The 20,638-nt window shown below is 47.3% G+C and overlaps 1 protein-coding gene across 1 annotated transcript in view; it reads left to right on the top strand.

The window, feature by feature from the left end:
• Window positions 1–20,638, top strand: part of LOC144101181 (uncharacterized) — an 81,850-nt gene that overhangs the window by 54,535 nt on the left and 6,677 nt on the right. The window contains exons 6-15 of the mRNA XM_077634231.1: window positions 1,019–1,136; window positions 5,221–5,405; window positions 6,361–6,689; window positions 9,061–9,142; window positions 13,069–13,356; window positions 14,183–14,337; window positions 14,799–14,868; window positions 15,799–15,897; window positions 18,502–18,578; window positions 19,033–19,185. Of these exons, the coding sequence (XP_077490357.1) occupies window positions 1,019–1,136; window positions 5,221–5,405; window positions 6,361–6,689; window positions 9,061–9,142; window positions 13,069–13,356; window positions 14,183–14,337; window positions 14,799–14,868; window positions 15,799–15,897; window positions 18,502–18,578; window positions 19,033–19,185 (1,556 nt within the window). The remainder of the gene's footprint in view (window positions 1–1,018; window positions 1,137–5,220; window positions 5,406–6,360; window positions 6,690–9,060; window positions 9,143–13,068; window positions 13,357–14,182; window positions 14,338–14,798; window positions 14,869–15,798; window positions 15,898–18,501; window positions 18,579–19,032; window positions 19,186–20,638) is intronic.

Raw genomic sequence — 20,638 nt, forward strand, 5'->3', positions numbered from 1 at the left:
AGTCCTGGTATGCCTGTTGTGTGTACATCTGTTCCGGGAATAGAAAAAAAAACGACAAGCCGTCACTAAGCTTAGATCCCACGACGCTGTCGCTCCTGAATGAGACATGCAAAAACGGTTCACATTTTTTTACTCACCGCTCAGTTTCGCTTACAGCAGCTTCTCAGGAGTCACCGTCATTAAGGTATAGGATAAATTAAGATGAAATCAAAAATGTCACCAATGACGTGCCGTCAGAGTAGTTAGACATATCGGCTAAGGAGAAGCTTGCGGAGGTGCTAGACCATAAGCCCCCGCCTTTGCATGCGCATGATCTCACTTTTTTCATTTCTGTTGCACTGGTTAGGCAGTGAAGCAGAAACAACAGAAAGCAGTGGACCACCAGAAGAACCACTTTCCAGCCACGTCCACACAGAAACCCCTAGCTGGAGAGCTCCCGCACAGCCCACCGCAAACCTGGACCCATCTCGCCACCCAACCCCTTAAGGCTCCATAAGGGCTAACTAGCACTTACCCACGCAACTCTCCCCTCCAGTAGCGTCCAACACCATCCGCCACTAATTCACAAAATAGAAATCCATGGAGCAGCGGAACTGAAAAGCGACGGCAAAATTGAATTTCAGAGACACTGTGGGACAATCGGTTTGCGTCCAGAAGCGCCACTCTCTAGCGTGCTCACCACCCCACACCAACACCCTAATAAGGGGACTTCCCACACGCTAGCCTCCACCCAACTTCACTCTCCGTAATAACTTTGTGCCGCGTGCCATGCCTCGGTTTGTAGTAAAGGTATCCATTAGAGTAAAAACATCAAAATAATCATCGCGGGTGAATCCAACTGCTTTCATTTAGTTCTCGTAGCAAATGTCAGATCATCCGGTAATTTTTTTTTTCACCCTTAATCCCTCTGCCTCCTGTGCAGGGCAGCCAGTGGGAAGTATGCGTCTTTCCTTTCTCTGTTTTCTCGCACTCTGTCGTTCGGTTGACTGACTGGAGCGATTAACACGCATGTCTGCAGCCCTCGGTGTACTACCTGAGGCGGCGGCTGCTGCGGCACCACTCGTCGCAGACGGAGGAAGACCCGTGCACCGAGACCGACTCAACGCAGGGAAGCTGCGGATCCCCCTTACAAAAATGTGAGTCGCAGCTCCGTTCCTTTTGGCGACAGTTCTGCACTTTAGCGGGTGCGAGTTCCCACAGCACAGCATCAGGCGCCTTACTATGCAGAAGATTCATATCGCTTCCACTTAATTTAGTCCTCTACCATTGGTCACTGCTCCCCGTTGTTTTGGTCTTGGTCGACGCCCGCGATTAAGTGCACCTTCTGCCGCGGTCGACCAGCCAACCTGGACTATCACAATGCTGATGACATCGGCGGCGCTGAAAGCAAACTGGTTGTTCCTGTAAACATCTGGATTCGGTGACGTCACAATAATTGGCGCATGTGCACCTTGACATGCCTGAATACGGGCGGAAATGTCGAGTGGCTGCTCGGACAACGTTCAGTCATATTAAATAATGTTCCACTCAAACGCCTGCGACTGAAACTTGCCAGACGGCATCTCCTTATGCCCATGAAACAAATCATATCGTTCAGAAGAGCGTGTTGTCGGGCAAGTTGGCTTTGCATGATATGGAAGAAGTTAGCGCAAAACTTAGAGACCGAGAAGAAACACACCAGACGACAGACGAGCGCTACTACCAACTGTTTATTGGGGCGTAACACCCGGAATATATAGCCGAGCATGCAGACAGTTGGAGGCACACACGTCATACACCAGCGTTGTGACTAGGCGAAAGCGTATCCAGAAACGCACATTCAGAAGAATAAATCGGCAAGGAAGGATCACTCGCGCAGCGATCAGATAGCCTTTTGATGTGGAAGGCCTCCAGCACAAGCCGTGCTGTAACATTGGCGCTCCTGCCCAGAATCTTAGTTTTCTCAAAACGTGTCCTACACGTGCTGTCACAGGAAGAAATATGCCGCACAATATTAGCGGTTCTGTCGTTGTTTTCTAAATTTCTATCATGCTCCCGTAGCCGGTCATTAATGCAACGGCCAGTTTGACATACATAAGAAGACCCACAAGAAAAGGGTACACTGTAAACCACCCCTGTAGCGCATTTGACATAAGAAATGCCATGTTTCTTTTTGCAGCCACCCTCACAAACGCCAGAAATGCGTCGGCAAAGCTTTGAGAGCTTGTTGGGGGCTGAGAAGACTAAGGGCACGTGGTGCCTGCCGGCAACCTTCTTGAGGTTGTGTGACACTCGGTGAACATATGGAACAACCACCGGCTTTGATGTCGAGAAATCGGGTCTTCTTTTTTGAGCGCCTTTTTTGTTTTTGCAGGAGGGTTTCAGCGAAAAGATTAAAAAATCATCTACATATCTAAAAACTTTTAAAACCGGACCATCACGTGAGGTAATTTCCAATGAGCGGTCGATAAAAGCTAAAAAAATATCACATAAAATTGGCGCTACACAAGAACCAATGCATATACCTTTGCGCTGCAGATAAAACTGGTTGTCATGTAAGATAAAGGTAACATTCAAGTAATACTCTAAAAGCTTTAGAAAATTATGAGTTGAAATGCCGGCATTGTTCTGGAACGCCACCGCCTCCGAGCTTTCGATGCACTCTCTAACAGAGGCCAACAACTCAGCATGTGGTATCAAATAAAACAAATCTTCAATGTCGATAGAAAAGGCAGAACATATCTGATCGCTGTTTTTCAAAAAATCGGCAACATCAGCTGACTTCTTTACCCAGAAGGGATCATTAATAGACAGAGGTTTAAGCTTGGAAAGAAAAAATCGACTGACATGGTGTTGCCATGAACCCTTCTCACTTACAATAGTCCTAAACGGCATATCTGGTTTATGCGTTTTAGCCGAAAAAAGAACGACAAGGAATTCTTTGAACTGTTATCAATAGCCTTCGCTAAAGGCGTCAGCTGCAAGCTCTTGCAAAAGTCAACAAATTTCGTTTTCACTCTTACTTTGCTTCGTTTGTCAGGCAAAAAGTTTTTGCCTACCGCCTCAAGTGTTTTTTCCTTAAAGAGGACAGTAGGTAAAACAACAAATTTGTCATCTTTATCGGATTGCAGTAAGCACAAATCGTGGCTTTTGAAATGGTGCACAACAGAATTCACATCCACAGAACCAGACTTACTCGGGGAATATTTAGCACACCTTTTAAGGCTCTCCACACCTTCTAGGAGGCATCGTTCCTTGTCCTCATCGTTGGCCTTTGAGGCAATATTCCTATTAATAGCAAGGAGCTCGTGAGCCGGTACCTTGGTTTGAATGCAATACTTGGGGCCTTTTTCCAGGACAGATGAACTCTTTTCTGGCACAGTAGAACCACCGGAGAAGACCACACGCTCCTTGTTGTCATGGCTTTTTTTCTTACCGAATGAGGCGAGGATAACGGCAAGATCAGCTCTCCAACGTTGTTCGCAGACATGCGAAACTAGACGCTTTAGGTCGGCTATCTTCTTTTTGGCGAACCAGTCAGGGTACAACCTCTGGCAGACGACCCATATCCAGTCATGATAGAGCCGGATTTTCCGCTAAAGTTCCGAACGGAGAATCTTGAGAAGGCGTTTGACATGGCCCCACGACGGTTGAACAGGACCAACAAGAGCACTAACACATCCAGGAATAACACCCTTCCTGAGACAGAAGGCAAACCGTTTTGCTTGACACGTTGCAATGATGGTGTGCCGTACTAGATGATCCTGAAACCCTCCTGCAAAAACAAAAAGGCGCTCAAAAAAGAAGACCCGATTTCTCGACATCAAAGCCGGTGGTTGTTCCATATGTTCACCGAGTGTCACACAACCTCAAGAAGGTTGCCGGCAGGCACCACGTGCCCTTAGTCTTCTCAGCCCCCAACAAGCTCTCAAAGCTTTGCCGACGCATTTCTGGCGTTTGTGAGGGTGGCTGCAAAAAGAAACATGGCATTTCTTATGTCAAATGCGCTACAGGGGTGGTGTACAGTGTACCCTTTTCTTGTGGGTCTTCTTATGTAGGTCAAACTGGCCGTTGCATTAATGACCGGCTACGGGAGCATGATAGAAATTTAGAAAACAACGACGGAACGGCTAATATTGTACGGGATATTTCTTCCTGTGACCGCACGTGTAGGACACGTTTTGAGAAAACTATGATTCTGGGCAGGAGCGCCAATGTTACAGCACGGCTTGTGCTGGAGGCCTTCCACATCAAAAGGCTATCTGATCGCTGCGCGAGTGATCCTTCCTTGCCGATTTATTCTTCTGAATGTGCGTTTCTGGATACGCTTTCCCCTAGTCACAACGCTGGTGTATGACGTGTGTGCCTCCAACTGCCTGCATGCTCGGCTATATATTCCAGGCGTTACGCCCCAATAAACAGTTGGTAGTAGCGCTCGTCTGTCGTCTGGCGTGTTTCTTCTCGGTCTCTGTCTAAGTTTTGCGCTAACTTCTTCCATATAAATCATATCGTCTGTATGCGTTGGAAATTTTGTGTCTGAACCCGTTTAATACGCCTGACTAGTTTTACCTATACGCGAATCTCGCGTGTTGGGAAACAATCCGGCTGGTGGTCGGGCTACAAATTCGCATAGCATTGTCCGCGTAAATCAGGCGGACTGGATGTGGCGGCAGCAGAGTGGCTAGCGGCGGCACCGCGACCAGACCAGCCGCGGCTTTGATTGGTCGCTTGCTTACTTCCTGTTGCTTTCGTCACGGTTGACGTCAGGACGAAATGAAACGACAACGAAATGCGTCGTTACAAAATACAAGACGAAATGATGTCTTGCCATCGTTTTAGCAACAATTTAATCTAAACAGCATGGGCGATGGACTCCTCGTCTAACTGCAATGTCAAAACGGGCTTCTAATGAGCCTGACCGATACCGGGTTAATTCAGTCGTATCGACTTTCGGAGGAATATATCAACAAATGTTTACAGGGATACGTAATTATATTATGCGTTGTCAATGGGATACCATCAGAAGCTGTTGATGGCTTTACCTGCAGTGACGTCACTTCCGGTCTGGTGACGTCACTTTGCTTCAGCCAATCAGCGAATTTTATGACCGGAGAGATCTTTTTCCCGGTGAGGCTTCTAGCGCTATCGCATTATTAAACCGAGGTTGTTCATCGACTCGCTGAACTTTGTTGGCGGAAAGTCTTTTGCCAAATCCGTCCTCAAAGTGGGCGCCGTGTGCAGATCAGCCGAGCCCTCCTCTGGCGAGGAGACGAACAAGCAGTGACGCGGTCCGCTGCGCACGGGACCCGCGCACCTCGGACCTCGACTCCAGCCTGGTGAGCAGCAGCAGCGGATCGGGGGGACTCGCTCTGCGATGCAGCACTGCCTACCAGCCACTCCAGGCTGCACCGGGGCGGGGAGGACAGGTGACTATGGCGCCACTTTCCTCGCGGGTGCTCCTCTAGTATTTAAGTGCCACAGGCTCGGGCACACGACTGTGCATGACCTGCAGGCGTCGGTTCATAAACCACTATATTCGGAGTGCTAACTGAAGTGGCAGGTATCCGCTATGCTGTGAAGGGCCCAATATTTATATAAATTGCATTTTTTTCTGATTTTTGATTTCGTTTCCTTGTTTAGGTTGCTGTCTAGAAACTCGGTTACTCAAAACCCTGTGGGCAGGTTGTGATGACGTCACGAGGTCGCATAACCTATTACGACTACCCAGCGAATTTCGCGATACCATACATCACCGGGGCTTTGATGTGACGACAAACTCTAATGCTATATCGCAATAAAGCTCTCTTTCTTTTCATCGTTGGCCCTTCCGACGTGGCTGTATTCGAACTAGAATTCCTAAAAGCAGTGACGTACTCGAAGATTGCATTGTATTTGCCGAGAAATGTGTACTGTCCCGCACATGAGGAGAGGACAAGATGGACAAAACACTCACACTTTTCTCACGTTTTGCGGCTTCTTACGCACATATGTATGTCCGGTTATTAGAGAAAAAAAACATGAATTTGAGGTTTACTGCGTGTGGTAACGCGAATTGCAGCGACGCAGGGACGGTGAGAAACGCTGATTCCACCAGGAGGGTTTAGTAACTCTGGGGAAGGGTGTAGCCTGGGTCTGCGTCACGCAAGGTCGCTCATTCATCCATAAGGTTGGTGTCCGGCATGACGGGAAAAGGGCGGGAAACAGGCGATGATGAGGGTGAGAGAGAGAGCACGAAGGAAGAGAAAGAGGGATGAGATAGAGGAGGAGAGGGCGGACGACGTTGACGACAATGACATGATTGTACCGAACGCTTGATATACAGCTGTCGCTGTAAACTCCCTGCGGGCTCTGCTTGCGACAGACTTGCCCTGTCTCCTCCAGGATCAAAGCCCCGGCAAGTCGCGGAGCCCCTCGGCTCGATGCCGGAGCGGCGGAGCGGGCGACGGGGCTGCCCAAGGCGGGGACACGGGCTACGGGGAGACCTCGTCGTCCGAGGAGCAGGACTCGAGCTGGAGCGGCAAGAGCTCGGAGGCGTCGTCCGCAGCGCCTTCTTCGTCTTCCTCATCGCCGTCGTCATCGTCGTCCGGTGGCACAGCCACCACGGCATCTGGGGCACTGGCCTCGGTGTCCGACGACCAGGACGACCCGGACGAGACACAGGCCGAAGACGACGACGAAGAAGAGGATGACGAAGGCGAGGTCGACCTGAGGTCAGTTCCTGCCCTCAGAGGCTCCGGCAGCGAGATTCAGGGACTCTCTTTCTGCGCCTGCGTTTATTTGATTATGGGTGTCATTACGGGCACTTCTCTGTTCTCCGTGGCTCATTGAATTCTATGAGGGAAATCGGTGTATATTTTGTGGTAAAGTATTACGTGATGAAACATTTTATTAGCCTTCCTGAAAAAAAAGCCTGTATTTGGGCTCGATACTAGCCTTAGGCTATACCACACAAACAACGCCTAAATGTGTGCTAGCACTGCTTAAAAAAGGGTAAGAAAAAAGGAAACCATTGGAAGATGGAACTGAGAGAAGGTGGAAAGAAAGAAGTAGAGGGCTCTTGTCACTTTCCTCCGCTTCCCTCTGTCGCTCGCCATCCATCCTGGCTCTGGCTACTTCATAATGGATTGTTTTACGTGAGTACAGACCATACCCAACAATTATTGACTAAAGCATTTTTGAACGGGAAAGAGTTTATGAGTACAATTTTTTAGTGTATAATAAGTATAACAATCAATATATAAGCATATCTGGCGTCGGCAGGCTTGCATATCTTTATTCAACCTTTTTTTATCGTCAAAAGCGTTAATAATAATTGGTTTTTGGGGAAAGGAAATGGCGCAGTATCTGTCTCATATATCGTTGGACACCAGAACCGCGCCGTAAGGGAAGGGATGAAGGAGGGAGTGAAAGAAGAAAGAGGTGCCGTAGTGGAGGTCTCCGGTATAATTTCGACCACCTGGGAATCCTTAACGTGCACTGACATCGCACAGCACACGGGCGCCTTAGCGTTTTTCCTCCATAAAAACGCAGCCGCCGCGGTCGGGTTCGAACCCAGGAACTCCGCATCAATAGTCGAGCACCCTAACCACTGAGCCACCGCGGCGGGTCCAATGATATGAGCTTTCCTGTATTCCCGCTCCTGTTTTATTAAATTCCCTCCTCCTCCACCTCCTCCTCCTCCTCCTCCTTTCATGTGCTCCGTTTAATGCAAACGCCTAAGCTATTTTCCGTCTGAAATCATTTAGGGCAAAGCAATACAATCCTAGTTCTCAGCCATTGTTTTTATTATGGTTTGCAGGGGTTTGGTGACCTTTTGCTATAACTTTTCTCAGCCTGATTTTATGAGGAGGGTGGGGCTTTTTCACCGCTTTTTGCTTGCATGAAAAGAAGAAAATAAATGAGCCAGCAGTGGAATATTCTGCTAAGTTCTCTTAATTTTAGACGGGACAAGAAGTTCCTGCGCAGCTGCTTCATACAAATCACTGAACAAAAACACCACGTTAAAAAAGGATCCGACGCTAACCAGATAGCACTTGACATACACAGAGCACAAAGAAATTGCTGGAAAGAGAAGAGTGTGCTTGTTATCTAAATGTTGTACTTTGATCACCCTGTCTTGGTGCACAGAAAACGCGGCCACATGTGAGAGAATATAAGCCACAGCATGCTATGCCTGCCCTGGTTAATGCTATGCTTTCTTCTATCCCGAGCGCAGCGGCTTCTTCGGCTGCTTACGCTGATAAGTTTTTGGCGAATGTCTACTCGCTGCCCTGTGTTAAGCTACTGCATGATCTCAAAAGTCAAAGGACGCTGATTCAATTTATGCAGTAAAAAAAAACAAATATCTATAGCACAGATTTTTTATCATGTATGCGAAAGAACAGCAGACGTAGTTTTGCGAGCTCATGGCTTGCGCTACTTCTGCCGTACTGTATGACCTTGGCGACGGTTTTATCATAAAATATCTCATTAGGAGAAATCCAGAAAGTGTGTTGACGCTGACTGAGACCACCGCGGGAAGTTCGATAAGTCTGAAAATTAGGCCTAATTAACGGGAGCCCTCAACGTAACCAGACCATAACGTCCTGTAGAAGTTGTGGCCATAGTACTCAAACGACTGCCGATTACTCGCGCACTTTTCAGAAAATACAACAATATAAATGCTTAATAACCCGTGACATGATCTCAAATAATGATTTCGCGACGAGTCTTGTTTTGGTGGGTGTCCCTTACGTAGTCTCACTATGATGTCATAGCGGAAATGAATAGAAGGAAATGAATTTAGGTACTGCATTAAGTAACGCCGAGAACCGACAACCGACAATACTTTAGAAAATTTAAGTGAATTCAAAAGGAAGATAAAGGCAGCTGAGTCTGGATCAAACTAGGGCTAACATTGAAGACCGTTAGGAGACGTCTTCTCTTGTAGTAAACCTAACTGAGGCGGATGATGGCGTAGCCACAGAGTTTTGTGTTATCGTTTCCACAAGTGTTCATGCGCACATTTAATGTCTGCAGTGTACAGTTGGTATTTCTTTACTGCGCACTGTTTAAGGTGCGTTGTGATTTCCTCTTCCGCAGTAAGCTGGAAACAAGGACCGAGGCAGCACCGTTCAGCTGGCCGCCGACAAGCATCCCCCAAGCTCAGATGCTAGAAGCAGAGGTGAGCAACGATGGGGATGAGCATGAACAGCACGTGTCGCTCAGCTGAATTGTTGGAAAAACCAAGCAACATACGCTCACAAAAATACCCTCAGTAACGTGCAAAAAAAAAGGGGGTCTCCTTAGCTTCGCACTTTTTGCAGATGGTATATATCGTGGTGCATAATAAACTGTGGAGTGTTTTGATGAGATGCCCGACTTCTCAGACGGCTGCTTTCGAGGTAACATGGGAACCGGCAATACGGATTCTTTTGACTAGCGGGATCATTAATCTGTCGAGTTTCCTAAAAAATATGGCCACCAATAGTCGGTTGTTGTGAAAGCGTGTTATTTATTACTTGATCACGAGATATCTCCGTCAATGTAGTGGAGCAAAATTTTCATTGCGTTGATACTTAGGACAAATGGCGGATGATTTAGCGTGGTTAGGCCAAATGCGAGTTAAGTGCGCTATCACTTCGGTTTTTACTGCGGCTTCGGTTAGCAGTTCGGCTTTCAAGGTCAAACAGACAAACCTCGGTGAAATCGAGCTTAAGCTCCGCCTTAAGGATATGACGCGATAGCGTTAACGGGTTAATAGCTATAATAATAATAATAATAATTGGATTTTGGGGAATGGAAATGGCGCAGTATCTGTCTCATATATCGGCGGACACCTGAACCGCGCCGTAAGGGAAGGGATAAAGGAGGGAGTGAAAGAAGAAAGGAAGAAAGAGGTGCCGTAGTGGAGGGCTCCGGAATAATTTCCACTACCTGGGGATCTTCAACGTGCACTGACATCGCACAGAACACGGGCACCTTAGCGTTTCGCCTCCAACGAAACGCGGCCGCCGCGGTCGGGTTCGAGCCCGGAAACTCCGGATCAGTAGCCGAGCGTCCTAACCACTGAGCCACCGCGGCGGGTTCTCAATGCGAAATTCTCTACATTCATTGATCCCTGGGAGTCCTCACACCACTCCTGGAGCACTGGTACAGCGGTTAAGCGGTGCGCCACCGCCCTGCTACGGCAGGTGCTGCCCCTGGTGGGGCTTGTGCGACCCAACATGCCCTTCTCGAGCAACCTCAAGGTCATGGAGACAGACGTTAGGCAGACAAACATCGACAAAATCTGAGATTGGGGGGCTTTTAGTGCTCGCGCAGTAAAAGCGTAGGCCACTAGGGGCACATCAAAATACACGTGCCGTCCATCGCCCTTCTAACTACTGAGGTAACTGAAGCTGATCGAACGGGAACAAAAAAGGCAATGAGAAGTGGGAGGAAAGACAGAGAATGAAAAAACATGAGCACTGGAAGAAAACTACCACTCAAGAAAACCCCTGTAAAACAGCACAGGCGGAGAGCGTGTACTGGGCCCTGCCCGACCAGGCCGGACGCCGGACGGGGCAGGAGTCCAGTACACAGTCAGAGAGCTTAATCACCACCACTAGGACCACCATCCACAAGTTTACGACAGAAAGAGGCAGATCTACTCGCAGCCTGACTTCCCATACCACGAATATCGAGTTTTATGCGCCGTCATCTTGCGGAGTGCGCCGCCAGCCCCCACTAGTGGAGATGCGAAGTCATCCTCAGGGTTGGAACCTTCTCTCGGGTGCCTATGCCGTAAGAAATATATTTCCTCCTTTTCTGGCGGCTGCGCAAGAAAAACGAATTAGGTAATGACGGAGGTCTGGCGCAACAGATGCACGATTTCCTTCCGAGTGCTCCCGGCTACGCATCGATTACATCGCGTAAAAGGCGAACCGTGGGAGATCGCGAGCGTAGTCGTAGACGATGTCTCATCAAGTGGCGCCGCAGTACTGGTTGCTTCATAAAACGAATTTTACGGTTATTTTAAGTGGAGCTGTGCTTCTCTCTCCTCTATTACCCGAAGTTGGGCAGCCAAACGCACTGCTCCTATCAATTTCTTCTCCCACTTGGCTACCTTGTTGCGGGGATTACCGTCGAGTAGAAAGCCGTAGACGATGCGGTACGCACAGGATGGTAATAAGATGGAAGCCTTTCACAAAAAAAGTTTCAAACGTCATTCGGGCAAAAAAAATGGCAAGGTTTTAATGCAATTAAACCGAGTATAACGGGCGAAAGCACTTAGGGCAACACCCCCTTAAAGGCAACCGCATGCAAGATCAAGGTTAAAGTTCAAGGTCAAAGGTCAAGGTCAACAATAAAAGGTTAAGGCCTCACATATAACCCGGGTTTTTCAGCTCTGCTAGTGAATTAATGCTTTCCCACTAAAAGAATTTTCAAGCTGAAGAAAAGGAAGCGGATTTTGTAGTCACCTGCATCGAGACGAAAAGAGAAGATATCTGAACGTGAATTAGTGAAATGCATGGTACGTGGCCTGTTAGTAGTCTGCCATACGACCCACCAAATGAGCGTTAAAGGATAAATATTCTGCAGTGTACTTTCCCTTGCGTTGGACAAAAAGAGAAACAAGTGTGCCTTTAACTGGGCACTGAGTAGAGCTACTATCCTATTTTTGTTCTTAATAAAAAAAACGACTGTTTGGCTCTTTCAGGCGATATCGATCTTTGTTCAGCTACAGATGACACATTTATTGCCGAGGAAATTGGATGTAAAAATGGAATATTTTCACCCTGGGAGTCGATTCAAACTCGTCACATTAACACCCAGAAAGACTCCGTGATCATTGTTTTGAATTGAATAAAAGTGTGGCTTAACCTCAGGAATTCTGTTGCGGAAAATTGTCTTGAAGTCACTGCAGTCCGCTTGTGTAAACGACTGGCTTAAAACAAAGCTTAGAAAAGCTGCTTTTTCAGTGAAAGGAGCCTCTTTGTCATTGGCAGGCGGTGGCTTTAGCGATGAAGACAAACTTCAGTTCGTGCTCAGTATGCTTTTAACAGCGTTATTAGTAATGGGTGTGTCTGCTTCGACGTAGCCACCTCCCCCCCCCCCCCCCAACCGCTGCTTGGGTGCACCGGCTGCGGAGAAAGTTTAATCTAGAAAATCCTGTGGGCAGAAATTCTTTCACTAAGTCAGCGAAGAAAAAAAAATGTGCGCAGATATTCGCGCGTAACAGCTCGTCGATGCAGTTTTTTTACAGGCATACTTGCCTAGAGTGAGTGAGTCAGTGAATAAACTTTATTGCTCTAATAAAGGAGTCTTGCTGCTTGCCCGAAGATTGCCGATGTCTTCCAGGCTGAGCGTGGTTGGCGCCCTTAGTCCAAGACACCACTTGCCTAGAAAAATTAATTAACCGGGCATGTCCTCTGAGGCTCGCGCCGAAACAGTATTGTTGATGACTGAACAGCGCAAGCAAAAGTAACACGCATTATATTAAGCCGAAATTATTCTGCTTATTTTTATAAAAGCTTTAGTCATAGAGATGAGACACATTTTCCGATGACTTTGAGCCTAGGTCGAATGAATACTGTGATCATAAAAAGTACTGTAAATATAGGGGAATTGTGTCACATCTGGTTAGTCTGCGACCGGTGATATGTGAATGGCTGAAGGCAAAAAGCTAGTCTCGAGACGACGATTGCGAAACCCTTTTCAGTAGGCTCTTGCTTCCTTTTCATCATCATGATCATTTTCTTCCTCCGGTCTCCTTAAAAAGCAAAAAAAAAAGAATGCAACAATCTCTGAAAAACCAACCAGCCCAGTGTTAAAGACTTTTTAATAGATCTTTATCGTGACTCGTATAGTTAGCTCGATTGCGTCAGATAAGTGAACTGCGCCTGCTAAACATTGAACATTGAGCGAAGGGCACAGTATGACTAGACAACTTTGCCTATGTCTGCGTTTAAAAGGCCTAATTCATATTGACCTTTCTAGTCCTTCTTGATCGAGAGTTCAACTCGACTTTCGACTAGCGCTGGTGTGACGTACGACATTCTTCTGATGGTTACACCTTCTCCTAAACTATCCTGCCGTTTTACACCCTTCCATGGAATGTGTTGACAGGATGACGAACAGGAGACCGAGCCTGGGACGAGCGAGCAGGTGACGTCCACGGAGGCTGAAGAACAGCTCCGCTCCCTGGACACGGAGGACGCCTCGCAGACGACCGCAGCCAGCGAGTACGCGGCGGACGACCCCGCAAGGCCGGAACCCGAGGAATTCGCCGAAGGCAGCCAATCTGAAATCCAAGCTCAAGCCACACAGCCTGCCGAACCACCCGTGCCACCAACGCCCCAGTTCCTCAGGCCCACCATCGAGATCGACAGCAGCGACATCCTCCACACGGCCAAGGTAAGTGCTCAGCCAAGTGTTAACCCAACACCTTTGCTTGGTTGTAGTTGATATGTAGCATATTTCCTAGTAAGGCACAAGAGGATAGGTATGCTTGGTTTGTAATGAAACGATCATCCCGCCAGGCAAAACATTTTTTGGCCCATTCTCACAGCGTCCGGAATGAGGTTATAACAGTTTCCTGACCTCTCCCTATACAGGTAACCTAGCGAACAGTGCTGTTCAAGCCGCTGTGATTCTAGCAATACTTTGTATGCTGTGATGTGGCGACAGGAGACGAAGTTATTGAGCAAACAGTTAGCTTTTCTGCACTTTTATTTGGTTATTTACTTACTCTCTAGGTTCAGTGCTTGAAAGTCAATAGAATAAAAACGGAGGTGGGAAGGTATTACAACTATACGGAAAACCCTTATCGTATATCGTCATCATTTCTGCGATGAAAGACTTGCATGACTGTGTTGTGTTGTGATGGGTTTTATGGCACATAGGCAACTGAGGCCATCATGCGCCAAGCTCGAGGTATCTGACATGACTCGTAAGGCCAAAGCGCACCACCGGCTGTAATGAACGAGTCACTCAAACTGAACTGAACAGAACTGAAATTTCATTCCGCAACAAAAGACTGAATTCGACGACATTCAACATTTGAAACGAGCTGGTCTGACATCCCTCCAACGTTACAAGACCTGATAAAATATAGAGTATTTTCAAAACGTGGCCCTTTAGTACAACCAGTACCACCTCGCGGCTTCCTTTTCCCGAGGAAAGGGCTTAATTAAGCAGACTCAGTAATGATCCGGCGTGCTTTTCCTTTCGTGCCTCGCAGCCCGAGATCGACGAAGGAGACTTCGGCGTGGGGCCCTCGTACACGAAGATGACCGAGGCCGAATTCGTGGCCCGGCTCAGCATTCACGAAGCGGCGCGAACGGGGGACCTCCACGTCATCAAGCTTCTGCTCAAAAGCGACCCCAAGCGAATGGAGTGAGCACTTTTGCACCTTCTCAGAATGGGTTTTGAGTTATATTTTCTTATTCCGGAGCCCTCCACTACGGCAACTCTTTCTTCTTTCACTCCCTTCTTCATTCCTTCCCTTACGGCGCGGTTCAGGTATCCGCCGATATGTGAGACAGACACTGCGCCATTTCCTTTCCCCAAAAACCAATTATTATTATTATTATTATTATTATTATTATTATTATTATTATTATTATTATTATTATTATTATTATTATTATTATTATCATGCAAGCAATGGGCTGTGTCCTCTATCCCACTAGCTTGCGCTAAACAATACGTGGATTTGGTAACTTTGCACAGTATACTTCAGTGGCACATCAGGTCACCCAAGCTTCTGCTCCATAGCAATCACCTGTGGCAGAGGTTGCGTGCCGTGGCCGACAACAAAGTGGGCTAAGATGGTTTCGCGTTCTCCTCATTTGCAGAACTGTCGACGAACGAGGCTGGACACCCATTCACTTGGCTGCTGCCAACGGCCACACAGAAATTGTGAAGGTGAGCACGGCTTGTACGCCGTGAGGCATTTCTTGTCATCTGCAATACACCTGTGAGAGTTGGACGAGAATAGGCGTCTAATTTTAGTTGCATGCTTTCTTCTGGGTTATGATGTATGACTAATTAGTATACAAGGATCACCCCGTGGTATTCGCCTACGGCCGGTAAATATAATTGAATTTATTCCTGATGTTGTTTCGATTCCAACTGCCGAACAATGGCTGTGACGTGAAACCGTGTTTAGAACAAGTGAAGCATGAAATAATCTAAAATGCATTCTCTGTTACATCATTTGCTGTCATTTCACCTCTTGAATCAGGCTGGCTTGAGCGCTGCAGTAAAATAAAACTATGTACCAGCGATTATATCAAAATTTCTTTCATGTCCCATTTGACCTAAATGCGTCTAACACACCACAGCCATCGTTTGGCAGTTGAAACCGAAACACCATCAAAAGAAATTCACTAACAATTACTCAGCGGTTGTAAGCGAATACCACGTGGGGATCCGTGTAAACCAATATGTAATGCATTATATCGAAGAAATAAACATGCAAGCAACAGTTTAATGCCTTTACTCCCTTGAGCACAGCTGGCTGTTGCTCACACCAGTGTCACTCAAGCATTGGTTAATCGTGTACTTAAGTATCAGTTTTACCTGTTAGCATATAGGTTATTTGGCACACGGCTTGAGTTCATCAATGAAAGGCAAACCTGGGAACCACATTTGTAGAACGGTGCAAAATGGGGATTCGGCTGCAAGTGTTGCGAACGCTAAACCACGACAATAATGCCGTCTCGCTGAGCAACACTAAGGATTAACTCGAAAACGATAAAATACGGACGCGAATTAAGAATCTCAGTAGTAAAAGTGCTTCCGCGAGACAGCGTTATTCGTGACTTGTAAGGGAGCATTTCTTCTGTCGCGCAGTACTTGGCGACTGAAGGCGCGGACGTGGCTGCTCTCGATCCTACAAGCTACACGGCAATGCACCTGGCTGCCATGAATGGTCACAACGGATGCCTTGAGGTAAAGTGCGCCTCATTTGCCCGCGTCGCTTACTCGTTGTGCACCGGTTTAAAACTTTTCCCTTACAAAATAGTCCATAGACAGTCTATAGACTTCTGATAGACTCTATTGCTTTCCTATAGATATTTCTTTTTGTCTATTCATAGTCTATAGACTGTCTGAGATAGTCTATAGACTGTCTATAGACTGTCTGAGATAATCTGAGATTTGCTGATGACATTGCCTTGCTGAGTCACTCAGGAGGTGAACTGCAAATCATGATCAACGAGTTAGACAGGCAGAGCAGATCGATGGGTCTAAAAATTAACATGCAGAAAACCAAGGTAATGTTCAACAGCCTAGCAAGGGAACAACAGTTCACAATTGGCAGCGAGAGCCTAGAAATTGTGCCGGAATACGTCTACTTAGGGCAGGTAGTGACAGCTGATCCGGATCATGAGAGGGAGATAACTAGAAGGATAAGAATGGGGTGGAGCGCATATGGCAAATTCTCGCAGATCATGAGTGGCAGTTTACCAATTTCCCTCAAGAGGAAAGTGTACAACAGCATAATCTTACCGGTACTCACCTATGGGGCAGAAACGTGGAGGCTAACGAAGAGAGTTCAGCTTAAGTTAAGGACAACGCAGCGAGCCATGGAAAGAAAAATGATAGGTGTAACGTTAAGAGATCGGAAGCGGGCAGAGTGGGTGAGGGAACAAACACGGGTTAATGACATCCTAGTCGAAATCAAGAGAAACAAATGGGCTTGGGCAGGGCATGTAATGCGAAGGCAAGATAACCGCTGGTCCTTAAGGGTAACGGAGTGGATTCCAAGAGAAAGTAAGCGTAGCAGGGGGCGGCAGAAGGTTAGATGGGCGGATGAGATTAAGAAGTTTGCAGGCAAAGGGTGGATGCAGCTGGCAAAGGATAGGGTTAATTGGAGAGACATGGGAGGGGCCTTTGCCCTGCAGTGGGTGTAGTAGGGCTGATGAGACTGTCCATAGACAAAAGTCTACTAAAAGTGTATGGCCATAAATCTATAGATTGTCCATAGACTGTCTAAAGGATTTGTATTGCCTACAGACTGTTCCCTAGGATTTGTCTTAGAAAGTATATAGACTTTATAGCCATAACTCTTCAGACAGTGTATAGACTTATTATATACTCTATTGCCTTCCTATAGATATTTCTTTTTGTCTATTCATAGTCTATAGACTGTCTATAGAAAAAAGTCTACTAAAAGTGTATGGCCATAAATCTATAGATTGTTCATAGACTGTCTAAATGATTTAGATTGCCTGTAGACTGTTCCCTGAGGTTTATCTATAAAGGGTCTATACACATAATTTTATATACAGTCTATAGATTGTCTAAAGAAATTTTTGCAAGGGTTTTCTCGCTTTTCAAAACAGTGTACAGAGCTCGCCGTTCCGGAGCTCGCCAGGAAGTGCTCATCAACTGGCAATCGTGTCGGTGGAGCGTCTTTAAAATGATTGCGTAACGCAATTAGAAAGTTTTCCCTCCGGACGGTTGCACACGTTGAGATAGCTGGCACTGGCATTCGCTTCATGCTTGCCACCATGGACTTGCGTCAGTTCAGCGTTTAGCATGGTTACGTTGTCTGGAAGGGAATATATCTTTAGCAGGGACTCTCCCTTAGAATAATTTATTGAGACAGTCTATTGACTGTTAACAGACTTCGGTCTATAAAATCTATAGACTACAAATGAATCTTAGAGAGCAGTCTATAGACAATACAAATCCTATAGACAATCTATAGATTCATAGTCACAGACTTTTAGCAGACTTTTGTCTATATACTGTAAATAGACAAAAATAAATAGCTATGGGAAGGCAACCGAGTCTGTAAGAAGATTATAGACGGTCTGTAGACCATTTTTGTAAAAGTATAGCGCCTCCTTCCGCTAGAATTCGCTTTCCAGATGAGACAGGACATGCGCTGCCGTCTCTTGTGTTTCGTCCTCGTTTATTTTCCGCCCGATCACATTTCATCAGCTATGTCCCGCAACCGCCAACTAGTTCAAAACAAAGACTTGCCTTAACATGGAGGATGGCATGGAGGAAGAAACACGCGTGTGGTTCTCCTGCAAGTTACACGGCAGTTTCGTGATGCGTGCATTTCGTAACTTTTTTCCTGCCACTGCATGTTTCTGACGCATGCATCTCGGTCATCAAGACATTTCTTGCGTTCCTGCCAACTTGCACCCGTCAGCAGCATAGAATCATTAGGGTGGACCTCATGGATGATTTATGCGTTCCGTCGCCGCGGTGGCTCGTAGGTTATATGGTGGTCAGCTACTGCCCTATGGACATTGAAACTCCTTTGGATGTCCTGTGGATGTTTGGGACGTCCATGGGACGTCCAAGAGAGTTCCAATTGGGTGACCCGAGAGGCGCGGGTTCGATCCGGCCCGCGGCGGTCGCAGTTCGACCGAGAGACGCGCGTACTGTGCGACATCAGTGCACGTTAGAGAACCCCAGGTGTTCGGAATTATCCGGAGCCCTCTACTACGGCGTCCGACATAGCCTGAGCCGCTTTTGGGACGTTAAGCCCTTGAAAAATATCAAACCTCAAGCTCTCCCCATTTTACATTCCTGCAGGTTCTGCTGAAGGTGGGCGCCGACGTGGACAACGTCACTGCCGACGGATTCACTCCGCTGCACTTGGCGGCACTGAAGTGAGCCCCGCTCTCAATGCTTTTACTCCCGAGGCATGCGACTTCATCCCGCTATGAAACTGTACTTCGACCAACAGAGCTCGCATATCACGCAAAAATATTTTTTTTAATACACGACATGTGCCCTTCCTTTCCAGAACTAAGTGCACCGACTAATGAAAACAATGAGGGGTTACTATTTGCGGCGTTTAAGAGGGCGTACATATCTGAGCACCCATGCTTCAACTCCTAATTTTCGATAGCCATAAGCCCACAAGCGGAAGCGCCTGTCCGCTGTCCTTCCTTTTCTTTCGTGCACGTGTTTTGTCAGCTCTAAAAATGCCGTATGAGCCCATAGGCCTGCACGGCTAAATCTCAGAACCGCGATCTATTCAGTCACAGTCCACGATTGATACAGAAGCTCGTTGCCGCTACGTACTTAAACGGTTACGTCTTGCACGCCCTTCGTGTGCAGCAACTACGCGGACTGCGTGCGCACGCTGCTGTCGTGGGGCGCCAACCTGGCCGTGGAGGACGCGCTGGGCCGCACCGTGCAGGACATGGTGGAGGAGTACGCCCTGGACGACGTTTCGGCGCTGCTCTCCGCCATCTGGACGCACGTCGACAAGTACGCACTCAGATGATCCGTAACAGCGCGACAGACGGGACAAAGAGGAGGAGACACAACACACAGCTCTCCTCTTCTTTGTCCCGTCGGTCGCGCTGTTATGGATCATCGTCAGCACCAACTCGCCCAACAACTGGTTTTGTTATACGCACTCAGGCAGCAGTACGTCTCCCCGTACGCATGCAACGCCGGGAGGCTTGGTTTTTCGTGGATAGATTGTTTAAGTCCTAAGCCCAGTTTGCTTTAGGGTCGCGATGCATTTTCGCTTCTCCAGAGAAACCGCCGCGATGTTTTAGTGGCTATATGCCGTTCGACGGCTGGGCCCAAGGTAGCGGGATCGAATCCCTGCAGTGGCGGTCGCGTTTCGATGGAGGCGTAACGCGAAAGGCACACGTGTGCAATTTGATATGCCAGTATATGTTAAAGAACCCCAGGTCGTCTAATAATAATAATAATAATAATAATAATAATAATAATAATAATAATAATAATAATAATAATAATAATAATAATAATAATAATAATAATAATTGGTTTCTGGGGAATGCAAATGGCGCAGTACCTGTCTCATATATCGTTGGACACCTGAACCGCGCCGCAAGGGAAGGGATAAAGGAGGGAGTGAAAGAAGAAAGGAAGAAAGAGGTGCCATAGTGGAGGGCTCCGGAATAATTTCGACCACCTGGGGATCTTTAACGAGCACTGACATCGCACAGCACACGGGCGCCTTAGCGTTTTACCTCTATAAAAACACAGCCGCCGCGGTCGGGTTCGAATCCAGGAACTCCAGATCAGTAGCCGAGCACCCTAACCCTAAGGTCGTCTAAATTAATCCGGAATCTCCAGCGTGGCGTCTCTCATATCTCATGTGCACTGCTTTGGAACGCAAAGCCGAGGAAATGTGGACAAACGGTTCTAGTTAGCACCACGCCAGGTGTCGCCACGTGTAGTGAGCACCACGTGTCGCGTGGCGCTGAAGACTTAACTGCGGACGTTTCGAATTTTTAGTACATTGCATTAATTTTCTACGTCCGCCGGAGATTCTTGGTGTGAGCGATGGAATCATTTTATAGGTCAGAATTTGCATCGAGGAGGAAGAGTCAGCCACGACAACCACCATATGTCAGCACCACATCTCCCGGGACTCCACTTCTCTCAAATTACAAGTTCAAACTACCTCCATTCACTTACATGGTGTTCGCAGCTGGCAGCCAACCGATGGCACTAGTTTCTGAGTGTCCGGGAATTCTGGGCATGTATATTCAAAAGAACGTATCATGCCTCTGTGTTGTACCCAGCCATCGATTTCGCCATTTTTGAGAATCTTTGACTCCAGCATGCGAAAACATATTCACCAGTTCAAGGACTACCCGCCGTGGTGACTCAATGGTTAGGGCGCTCGACTACTGATCCGGAGTTCCCGAATTCGAAACCGACCGCGGCGGCTGAGTTT

The sequence above is a fragment of the Amblyomma americanum genome, chromosome 8 (genome assembly GCF_052857255.1).
Source record: "Amblyomma americanum isolate KBUSLIRL-KWMA chromosome 8, ASM5285725v1, whole genome shotgun sequence".
NCBI lineage: Eukaryota > Metazoa > Arthropoda > Arachnida > Ixodida > Ixodidae > Amblyomma > Amblyomma americanum.